The following is a 12,418-nucleotide window of genomic DNA, read 5'->3' on the forward strand; positions in this document are numbered from 1 at the left end:
AGTGTAGTGTAGTGTAGTGTTGTGTTGTGTAGTGTTGTGTTGTGTTGTTTAGTGATGTAGTGTTGATTTGTATAGTGTATATTCACCTTAGTGTCTGTTACAGTGAAGTTAAACATGTTCTTGGCATCGATCTTCAGGTTTTGGACAAACTGCAGATATTCTGGAACATCAGGCTCATGGTAGGTTAAGATCTTCACATTCTGAAAAAAAGAAAAAATATATATATATATAGTTATTATATATAATAATTATTATTTCCTTATAACTTATTGCAATAGCACAACTAGATTTGACGAAACATTTTAGTCACCGGAAAAAACACTCTTTACAAAAATATAACAGAGTATTGTGTGTTTACAAAACTAACTTTATCCGATACAGTACATTTCATGCAATGTTTTGGTGATGTATCTACAATTTTTTCTCCCAACACCAAACTAAAACACTAAAACACTGAAGCTAAAGGAAATTAAATAAAAACATGAAAACATAACTAAATTAGAAAATCCGAAATTACAAACAATTTTTATTTTTTGTTTAAAAAATATATATATATTCCACGATTTTGTAACCCATTTTTTTCACCCAGTGTCAATTATCTAATGTAATCCTGGGCGCTACACCTCCTCTGCCAACCTGGGGGGGCAGCGGACTGACCTCATGCTTCCTTCTATGCATGAGGAGTCCAAGCTGCTTCTTTTCACCTGACAGGGGAGAGTTTCACCGGCCGGACGTAGCGCGTGGAAGGAACACGTTATTCCGACCAGTTCCTTTCCCCTCCATCATTTCCCCCTGGCCCCGGCTGGCCAGGGGGAGGCAGTTTAGAGACCAGGATTACTGCATGTTTTTTGTGAGGGTACCTACCCTAGGGGACACGGGGAGAACATGCAAACTCCACACAGAAAGGCCCTTTCGCCAACCCCGCCTCGGGTATCGAAATACAAACAATTGAAGTGAAGTAAAATAGACTGTACACACATCATAAACATGTTATTTATAATGTACAGTTAGCCTCATATGGAGTCTGCCTTCCTTTTCTTTCAGGGTTCAAAGTACAACTGTCAACTTTGAGCAGAACAAAAGAGAGAGAGAGAGAGAGGAGAGAGAGAGAGAGAGAGAGAGAGAGAGAGAGAGAGAGAGAGAGAGAGAGAGAGAGAGAGAGAGAGAGAGAGAGAGAGAGAGAGAGAGACATACAGACAGACAGACAGACAAACATGTAAAGAGACAGACAGACAGACAGACAGACAGACAGACAGACAGACATACAGACAGACAGACAGACAGACAGACAGACAGACAGACAGACAGACAGACAGACAGACAGACAGACAGAGTGCCTGTACAGTGTCCAGTGCACTGCAGGGACAACAACAGTGCCATTAAAAACATAACAGAACTAATAATAAGAGCATGAATCACCACAGTGTGTTGTAACAACGTGCTCTGGAATGCCAGTCCATCAACTCGGACATGTTTTCTTAAGTCATTAAATCATCTGAGCAAAGCACACTGAACTCACACACACGGGGGTACGAAAATAAACTCACAACACAACTCAAAGTGACTGCAGCCATACGGTGTACGACTGTACGCGCTCAGCCTCATTCATACCTTGGTCATAACGTGACTGCAGCCATACGGTGTACGACTGTACGCGCTCAGCCTCATTCATACCTTGGTCATAACGTGACTGCAGCCATACGGTGTACGGTAACGCGCTCAGCCTCATTCATACCTACGGTGTACGGTAACGAGCTCAGCCTCATTCATACCTACGGTGTACGCGCTCAGCCTCATTCATACCTACGGTGTACGCGCTCAGCCTCATTCATACCTCGCCGCGCGCAGCGGGAAGAGCCGCTGCGTTGTGAGCAGTGGTGGGAAAAGACTAAGAGTGCGGAATTCAACATTTACTTGAGTAAAAGTGCCAAATGTAATGGCTTCAAAATGTACTCAAAGTAGCCCACCAAAAGTACTCATTATGCATAATGTGCCATTTTACGTTTTTGAATGTATAAATGTCTCGTGAAAATAGCCAATCTACAAGCTCACAATGCATCGCGATGTGACACATTGCGACCTTGTAGATCGGCTATTTTCAAATGGGCGATATGTACATATATATGTATATATATAGGGCTGAAGTAAATTGTGCATTTATGTAGCGCTTTTCATCCAAAGCGCTTTTACATTCACCCATTCACACACACATTCATACACCGATGGCGGAGGAAACCATGCAAGGTAACCAACCTGCACATCGGGAGCAATTAGGGGTTCAGAGTCTTGCTCAAGGACACTTCGACACTAAATCTGGGGGAGCCCACAGGGATCGAACTGGGAACCTCATGTATTTCCCATCCGACCATTCTACCGACCACTCTACCCCTGAGTCCACGGGCGAAGTTTGACTCTCGCAGCAGGGCATCCCCCCTAAAATCACCCCTGCCTGAGCTACTGCCGCCCCAAGTGTGTGTGTGTGTGTGTGTGTGTGTGTGTGTGCGTGCGTGCGTGTAGTGTACTCACTCTGAAGGCGTGGCGCGCCGCGTCATCGTACCGGTCGCCATGGTACCAGGGCCTGCCGCCGGACAGCGCCTCCCCAAACAGATCCACGAAGAAGAATGCGTAGTCCTCCAACGCCAGCCCCGCCCACACGAACTGCAACATAAGCCTCCGCAGGACGTCCTGCCCGCAACACAGGTACACCACTACACACACACACACACACACACACACACACACACACATGCACGTGCGCACACACACACTGTGTGTATTTGAATCCGCAAATTACAATTCATTTTACAGGGAAACAAATATAACAGGGTTGACAGTGCGTTTTAACAGAGGACGACGGCCCGAAAGAAATTTCCGGAAGTGCATTAACAGGCGATGGTCGAATTCTATGTTGACCATTCTATGTTGACCATTCTATAGAAACTATAGTAAAATACGCACATCACTTCATGGAGGTGCTGGGTTCAAAAAGTAACATAGGAAAAGAGAGGAAGCCGCACACTCATATGCTCCGAAGGATAAGTTTATTGACGACGTTTCGAGCCAAGGCTCTTCATCTGGTCAAACTCAAGATGTCAGTGATCCACCCACTTAAGTAGACACCCATGGGTCACGTTACTAGTGTGGGTGGAACCAACACAACATGGTCATTAGATCAATTAATGAAAAATCATTAAATATAGTGTTACACATTTCTCAAATCCACAGCCGTGGAATAAGCAAAAGGACATCATGATTATTATAGAATCTAGGATAGTGATTCACATAATCAGGTATTATTACTTAGGCAACAATTCGAATATATACAGTGTACAATAAAGAAATTATAATGTTGACCATTCTATGTTGACCATTCTATGTTGACCATTCTATGTTGATCATTCTATGTTGAATACAAGCAAGAGTTCAAACTAGAAAAATACCTTTTATGCGAAAACCACAAGTATAGACAGGCTATTTGTAACTTTAGGCTAAACATCACAAGAATTCCAAAAGTCATGGGTAGATATAAAGGACTGGTAAGAAGTCAGAGGATCTATAACTTATGTAATGAAGCCAGAATTGGAGACGAGTACCATGTTTTGTTGGAATGTAAGAATACTATAGCATTATGAATTTCAGGCAAAGAATACCTGCCAATTTACTTCATCAACCACCCATCATCTATGTTCAAATGAATTTCATTACTAAAATGTGAAAAACAAAAAGTAATCTACAAAGTTGGTGCTTTTCTGAAAAAATTTCTTCCACTGTTCAAATAGTGAAAGCCTTTCGATATGTCTGTATGTAATATTGTGTATTGTGTTGTATACTTTTTATTGTATACTATTTATGAATCTGAGCTATTTATGAATCTGATACCTTGTGATCATGGTCGTGAGTTAAATAAAATGATGATGATGATGAAAAGTTGGTGGAGGAACGTCGCCCAAAAAGATGAAAATAATGTATCTTTTGGGCGACATCGTCCGGCGATTTGGCGATAGCCAATGAAATTCATGTGTCGCTCACATTGGTCTCCCACTGTTGAAACGCACTGTAACAGTTCATGGGCACTTAACTTAAGGAGAAGTTCATGGGCACTTAACTTAAGGATACACATGGCACCATCTCCTCCACACAGACGAACTGCCAATAACAGCCGAAACAGAGCAGTGTTTGGCAAGTTGTTTGGCTTGCTAGCTATTGTTATAGGCCACTCGTGGTCAGTTTATGTACATGGCCCAGGCTTCCAAATATCAGTATGACGAATGTACATCGATACCCAAGGTTTGTTATGATTCCAAGTAATGGTTGATACTTAGAATGTTTATCTTGGAATGCCTGGTCCATGTACAAATCAAAGACACAGCCCACCTCCCACACTGACTGACGCACGCACGCACGCACGCACGCACGCACGCACGCACGCACGCACGCACGCACGCACGCTGATTTCTGACAATACAGCACCAAAGTCTGACGTAATTTATACATCCCACGTTTTTTTTTGTTTCTATCCCATTCTCACAGTTCTCATTCTGAGAACTGTGTTCCAAAAATAAACAAACAAATAAAAACATACTTTTCATTAGCACATGTATTGCATAATTCTATAGAGCTGGATTGTACAATGTTTGTGATGATAAAGATCCTACAATGATCCTATCATCCTCTATGTTAGGTCCTATGATAAAGATCCTACAATGATCCTATCCTCCTAATATGTTAGGTCCTATGATGATAAAGATCCTACAATGATCCTATCCTCCTACTATGTTAGGTCCTATGATGATAAAGGTCCTACAATGATCCTATCATCCTCTATGTTAGGTCCTATGATAAAGATCCTACAATGATCCTATTATCCTACTATGTTAGGTCCTATGATAAAGATCCTACAATGATCCTATCATCCTACTAAGTTAGGTCCTATGATAAAGATCCTACAATGATCCTATCCTCCTACTATGTTAGGTCCTATGATGATAAAGATCCTACAATGATCCTATCATCCTACTATGTTAGGTCCTATGATGATAAAGGTCCTACAATGATCCTATCATCCTACTATGTTAGGTCCTATGATAAAGATCCTACAATGATCCTATCCTCCTACTATGTTAGGTCCTATGATAAAGATCCTACAATGATCCTATCCTCCTCTATGTTAGGTCCTATGATAAAGATCCTACAATGATCCTATCCTCCTATGTTAGGTCCTATGATGATAAAGGTCCTACAATGATCCTATCCTCCTACTATGTTAGGTCCTATGATAAAGATCCTACAATGATCCTATCCTCCTCTATGTTAGGTCCTATGATAAAGATCCTACAATGATCCTATCATCCTACTATGTTAGGTCCTATGATAAAGATCCTACAATGATCCTATCCTCCTACTATGTTAGGTCCTATGATAAAGATCCTACAATGATCCTATCCTCCTACTATGTTAGGTCCTATGATAAAGATCCTACAATGATCCTATCATCCTCTATGTTAGGTCCTACAATGATCCTATCCTCCTATGTTAGGTCCTATGATGATAAAGATCCTACAATGATCCTATCATCCTACTATGTTAGGTCCTATGATAAAGATCCTACAATGATCCTATCCTCCTACTATGTTAGGTCCTATGATGATAAAGATCCTACAATGATCCTATCCTCCTATGTTAGGTCCTATGATAAAGATCCTACAATGATCCTATCCTCCTACTATGTTAGGTCCTATGATGATAAAGGTCCTACAATGATCCTATCCTCCTATGTTAGGTCCTATGATAAAGATCCTACAATGATCCTATCCTCCTACTATGTTAGGTCCTATGAGGATAAAGATCCTACAATGATCCTATCATCCTACTATGTTAGGTCCTATGATGATAAAGATCCTACAATGATCCTATCCTCCTATGTTAGGTCCTATGATGATAAAGGTCCTACAATGATCCTATCATCCTACTATGTTAGGTCCTATGATGATAAAGGTCCTACAATGATCCTATCCTCCTATGTTAGGTCCTATGATGATAAAGGTCCTACAATGATCCTATCATCCTACTATGTTAGGTCCTATGATAAAGATCCTACAATGATCCTATCCTCCTCTATGTTAGGTCCTACGATAAAGATCCTACAATGATCCTATCATCCTACTATGTTAGGTCCTATGATGATAAAGATCCTACAATGATCCTATCCTCCTACTATGTTAGGTCCTATGATGATAAAGATCCTATAATGATCCTATAATCCTACTATGTTAGGTCCTATGATAAAGATCCTACAATGATCCTATCATCCTACTAAGTTAGGTCCTATGATAAAGATCCTACAATGATCCTATCCTCCTACTAAGTTAGGTCCTATGATAAAGATCCTACAATGATCCTATCCTCCTACTAAGTTAGGTCCTATGATAAAGATCCTACAATGATCCTATCCTCCTACTAAGTTAGGTCCTATGATAAAGATCCTACAATGATCCTATCATCCTCTATGTTAGGTCCTATGATAAAGATCCTACAATGATCCTATCATCCTACTATGTTAGGTCCTATGATGATAAAGGTCCTACAATGATCCTATCCTCCTATGTTAGGTCCTATGATAAAGATCCTACAATGATCCTATCCTCCTACTATGTTAGGTCCTATGAGGATAAAGATCCTACAATGATCCTATCATCCTACTATGTTAGGTCCTATGATGATAAAGATCCTACAATGATCCTATCCTCCTATGTTAGGTCCTATGATGATAAAGGTCCTACAATGATCCTATCATCCTACTATGTTAGGTCCTATGATGATAAAGGTCCTACAATGATCCTATCCTCCTATGTTAGGTCCTATGATGATAAAGGTCCTACAATGATCCTATCATCCTACTATGTTAGGTCCTATGATAAAGATCCTACAATGATCCTATCCTCCTCTATGTTAGGTCCTACGATAAAGATCCTACAATGATCCTATCATCCTACTATGTTAGGTCCTATGATGATAAAGATCCTACAATGATCCTATCCTCCTACTATGTTAGGTCCTATGATGATAAAGATCCTATAATGATCCTATAATCCTACTATGTTAGGTCCTATGATAAAGATCCTACAATGATCCTATCATCCTACTAAGTTAGGTCCTATGATAAAGATCCTACAATGATCCTATCCTCCTACTAAGTTAGGTCCTATGATAAAGATCCTACAATGATCCTATCCTCCTACTAAGTTAGGTCCTATGATAAAGATCCTACAATGATCCTATCCTCCTACTAAGTTAGGTCCTATGATAAAGATCCTACAATGATCCTATCATCCTCTATGTTAGGTCCTATGATAAAGGTCCTACAATGATCCTATCATCCTACTATGTTAGGTCCTATGATGATAAAGGTCCTACAATGATCCTATCATCCTACTATGTTAGATCCTATGATGATAAAGATCCTAATCAAGAACAAAGGCAAAGGAGGACGAAACAAGACAAGCAAGTCAGACATGTATCGTTGCTGTTATGTTCATTAACTACTTTCTTTTGTCAGTGTCACGTAAAAGTAGAAAAGTGAAATTGGTTACGTGTGTGGGGTTTTATTGAACCAATGAAAACTATTAACAACAAGAGCTTGTGACTCAATAACAACTACATTGGATCCATTTATTTTCCATTTCCTGAAAAATAACACTTTTGGACACATAAGCCCGAAAGGAACAATATATATTCATTATTATCATTATCAGTATCATTATCATTATCATTATTTATTTATTTTTCTTTCCCCTGAACAACCAACCGCATGCGCACACACTGCACATTCAGGTCAGATGTAATAGATGTAATCAGTCGCAGGCCTGTCTCAACCAGCGTCACAACACCACAACACATGGTCATAAATTACACACATGGGATGTTTGTGTGTGTGTGTACGTGCGTGCGTGCGTGCTTGCATGCGTGCGTGCGTACCCGCAGCTAATCTCATGAACCACCAGGACAGTCAGTGTCATATTTCTTGTGCACGCTGTCCAGTGGCCATTTTTCACATCAGTCATTTCTGTGAATTAATAACCACACACACAGCACTCCCTCCGGGCCGAGAGAGAGAGAGAGAGAGAGAGAGAGAGAGAGAACATTGCCACTGGAACATTGCTGGGCTAAAACAATCACTAACCTCTCTCATGTCTACCATGGTTTCTGGTAACCATGCATTGCAGGGTTAAAGTTAGGAAAAGCTGATTGGGTTTATGTAATGAGTTTATCTATTTGCAGGGAAGGGGATAGTGCTATGGCCATGCCAATGTTAAAATCCCAAAATGTGTCACAAGTTGAAAATAAAAGGAGACCTGTCCTTTGTTTGGGTAAAATCACTAACCTCTCTAACGTCTACAAGCTTTTGGGTCAAGGTGTTATGGTTAGAGTAACGGTCGATTCATATTCTTTTAAAGACGGATTTAAGTCGGTTCGGCTCTGTCTAGACTACATTGTGACGTCGTTCAGAGGTTCGGCAATCGGCGGGCGGGAACGTCCCCAAAGTCGGCGCTTCGGTGCCACCGAAATGTTGTGACGACCCAAACTCATTCCGGGTCCTTCAGCCCAGCTTCAAGTTCAATGTGTCGGTGTTGAAGCCAAGGAAACAAGTTGGGAGTTCAGGAAGAGACACTAACCAATTTACAAATGACTGTGGTCGGGAGGTGAGCTCCGCAGAGTGGACGCAGTGGCTGCCTCTCGCTGGCCGCGCGATCATGGCTGCAGCGTTGTCAGACCTGCTCTCTCACACTCGTTCTCAACTTTCTCAAGGAGTATGAATTGACTTTTATAGAGCCAGAGTCAGAGACCCATCCCGAACCGACTTTTTGTCGGCACTAAAAAGGAGTATCAAAATTAAATATACCTTTTCTACGGCCGGCAGTGAGGGACATTAGAAAATTGCGGGCGACAGTGAATGAGTTAAAAGTCTCTCTCTCTTGTAGCAAAAACATACAATTAACTCAAATGTATTCTTCACAAAATTACATTGCATAGGTGTCTGCACTCAAGGACACTTTGAGACCCACTGGTGCAGCAGAGTGTTTCCAGTGAGCGCAGCATGCACAATAGCAGCGCCCTGACTCTGTTTGAGCAGAATGGCTTGACCGTCACGCTTCAGTGACCAACACAGGTGAGTGAACATCAGTATCATCGGTAACACCTGTGAAGGCAGTATAGGGAAGGGGCCGAAGTTCTTTCCAAAATGGCGTGTGTGCGAATGTAACCTGGTGGGCAAGGAATTTACTTGTATTATAAAATGTACGACTACGCCACCTTGATGTTGTTTGCATCAAGGAATAGAATGAATAACTGCTATAAATCGGGTTCCCCAAAACACAGATAAGCCAATGAGACCGAGACATTGAGTTTCCCCCAAACACATTGAATTTATTCAGATTAACCACACAAGGGTTAAAACACTACATGCACTGGATAAACAGTATTTATTAGCAATACAGTTGAAACTACCAATATATTGTATAATATTAAAATACAGTTCCATACAACCCCAGAGATAAAGTTAAGCAGACAAGCAATGGCAATCACTGCCCACAATAAGTATAGCCAGAGTCAACGGGCCAGTGGGCGACAACACCTCTACAGGGGCAGCTAACTAAAGGGGTAGGTTAGATCACTATGCCCAGCCAACCACACAGCAATCACACATACACAGCACACAGAAAGAAGCGCCACCATGAAAAGAGGTGCACGCACTCACGCCAATATTGCAAACCTTTGGGGCTGTGGACTACAGTGAAACCTAGTGAACTCCCCTGTAGCAGTCAGCTGCACCACTCGGCTCTGTTGAACTCAGTCAACTCACAGGCAGGACTCCATATGTGTGGGGGAGAAACGAAATAAAACAGATAAACAAAAGGAAATAGCTCAATACTCAAAAGAAACTATAATGATAAAATCAACCTAAACAAAGCAGCAGTGGCTAGATCTTATTTGTCTGTTTGTGCTCACTCTGTGCGCACAGAATACAAAACTCTGATGCTGGCATTCAAAGCAACCAAAGGTATGGCTCCCCCATATCTTGCAAGCATGATTGAACCCTACAAACCCTCCCGCGCACTCAGATCAGCCAACGCAGGAAAGCTGGAAGTACCCTCACTAAAAACGCCGGGACAACGCTCCACACGTCCCAAACTCTTCTCCCTTCTGGCCCCAAAACTGTGGAATGCACTCCCCGTTGAAATCAGAACTGCAGCATCACTCCCAATCTTCCGCCATAGTCTGAAGACCCACCTTTTCAGACTCCATCATGGCCCATAGCACTTATCCTACCCCCCTTAGATAGCACTTTTTAGACTTAGATAGCATTTGAAACAGACTTATAGCATTGTATGTAGTCATAGCACATCATAGTACATATGTATAGCATAGTATAGTATATATGTATAGTTAATATGTATAGTGTCATTATATAGATATGTTCTAGTTACGTTCTTAGCTTACGCATGTTTCTTGATAAATGCATTTTATATATGTGATGTATTCCCATACTTTTGTTCTTGCCTAATGTAAGTCGCTCTGGACTAAGAGCGTCTGCTAAATGCCTAAATTGTAAATTGTAAATTGTCTCACACACACTCCCATGAGTTTGGCACAGGGCACATGAATGGACATCAACCCTGGCAGTAAAATGAATAAAAACAACAGCAGACCCAGGTCTCAAGACCCACGGCCAGGCCAGCATTTACCAAACTCCTGCTTGGAAGAAGACAGGGCATTTAAATAGTCACCTGGTGATTGTCAATGAGGAAGTGCCCCTATGGTGGCCTCTGAGGCTCAACTCCAACTGGCCACACTTACCCCCATTTTCTTTTTCATTGGCGTCCCGACAATGAGCTAGCCCAACACCAAGGCCTAAACATGGCTGATGCTGAATTGCTTACACCAGGCACCCGGGAATTCATAGTCCCAACCCCCATCTTCTCTGGTAGATGATTAGGATTTGAATGTCTGCCGGCTGTCTCACGGGCAGACCTTCGTACCACTTCACAGGTAGGGGCTGGTGGCTGCAACAGGGCAGGAGAAGGGCTATATACCACCGACGGGCCAGGGGTGTCTATGACAGGGACTGTTACCAGGGTGTCTGGACATGACCTTATGGGGTCAGCAGGGTGCACCACGATGTAGAGCTCGCCGTTCTCTTCCTCCTCATCTACATTAGATCCTTCTGGTGGAGAAACTGTGCCGTCACATGGTACTGGTTCCAACATTGAGCGGTGTACATGGCGTACCTGAGACAAGGCCTCTCCTGACCTAGGGGGCCTGACGACCTGATGGGGGATAGAGAACCTTTCCAGAGGCTGTGTGTCTTTCGAGAGGCTGCATCGTCCACACCGCCGGCACCACCGTTGGATCATCTGTCCCATGCCTGGCCAGTAACACCGCTGGCGGATAAGTTCAGTGGTTTGCTCTTTGCTCTTGTGTCCATAGTTTTGGTGTAGACGATGGAAAACCTCCTCTCTCAGACACTCTGGTAGTAATAGTTGATGGACATTCCCCCCTCCATCTGGCCTTCTATACACCCTGTGCAACAGCCCATCCTTCAAGGTGAGTCGGTCCCACTGCTTCAGTAGACCCAGGGTTTCAGAAGGGAGGCCTTGCTTCTCAAAGCGCCCAGGCCTCCGTTGTTCCTGCCAAAATGGCAGAAGAGCACCTATAGACCGATCGGCAGCTTGTAGGGCAGCCAGTTCAGTGTTTGACCGCTCTGGAAGGGCAGAATTGACTACCTGGGAGGCTGTTAGCGGTTTCCCACATGCAGCTTTCTGGACCATTGCAGGTAGCGGGGATCTGGTACAGGTCTGTGCAACGACACCCATGGGTTGGTAACCCCACGGCTGCTGGCTCGCTGAAGCAACCCGGGCGTCACCCTCCCTTTGGCTATGTAGGGCTAGGAGGACCTGTGAAAGTTTGTTAAGCTGCTCTTCTTGCTCCTGCAAGATTTTTTAAAGTTCTGCCTTCTCTGCTGTAGCCGGGCTACTGGGTGGCACACCATCAACACGCCGAGTAGCAAGTACAGCAGGGTAACTTCTACCTCTATGTAGATCTGTCCGCTCCTCCCGCTCCCAATGGATAGCCTCAGCCCTGATCTGTAGGAGGGAATAGTCAGGATGTTGACGCACCACCCGCTTCAACTCTCTGCGGAGGTCAGAGTCACAGACATTCTCAATAAACTGGTCACGCAGCAGGGTGGCATAACATGGGAATACTCGAGTAATGATTCTCCCCCCAGCTGCCTCCTAGAAAAGAAGCTATGTTGAAGAGAGACCAATGGTTTAGTACAGCCATACAAATCCTGGAGAATAGAGAGTATCTGTTCTGGGTCTTCTCTATCTGCCCTGGGCCTATACCTAATCTCATTTTTTGC

The 12,418-nt window shown here is 42.9% G+C and overlaps 1 protein-coding gene across 1 annotated transcript in view; it reads right to left on the minus strand.

The window, feature by feature from the left end:
- LOC306938714 (atrial natriuretic peptide receptor 1-like) overlaps nucleotides 1-12,418 on the minus strand; it is a gene marked incomplete at both ends in the record, with an annotated part of 47,525 nt that overhangs the window by 23,850 nt on the left and 11,257 nt on the right. Inside the window, 2 exons of the mRNA XM_079522980.1 lie at nucleotides 2,527-2,685; nucleotides 11,130-11,324. Coding sequence (XP_079379106.1) covers nucleotides 2,527-2,685; nucleotides 11,130-11,324 — 354 coding nt within the window. The remainder of the gene's footprint in view (nucleotides 1-2,526; nucleotides 2,686-11,129; nucleotides 11,325-12,418) is intronic.

This window comes from Electrona antarctica, assembly GCF_951216825.1.
Source record: "Electrona antarctica genome assembly, chromosome: 15".
In the NCBI taxonomy this organism is placed as follows: domain Eukaryota; kingdom Metazoa; phylum Chordata; class Actinopteri; order Myctophiformes; family Myctophidae; genus Electrona; species Electrona antarctica.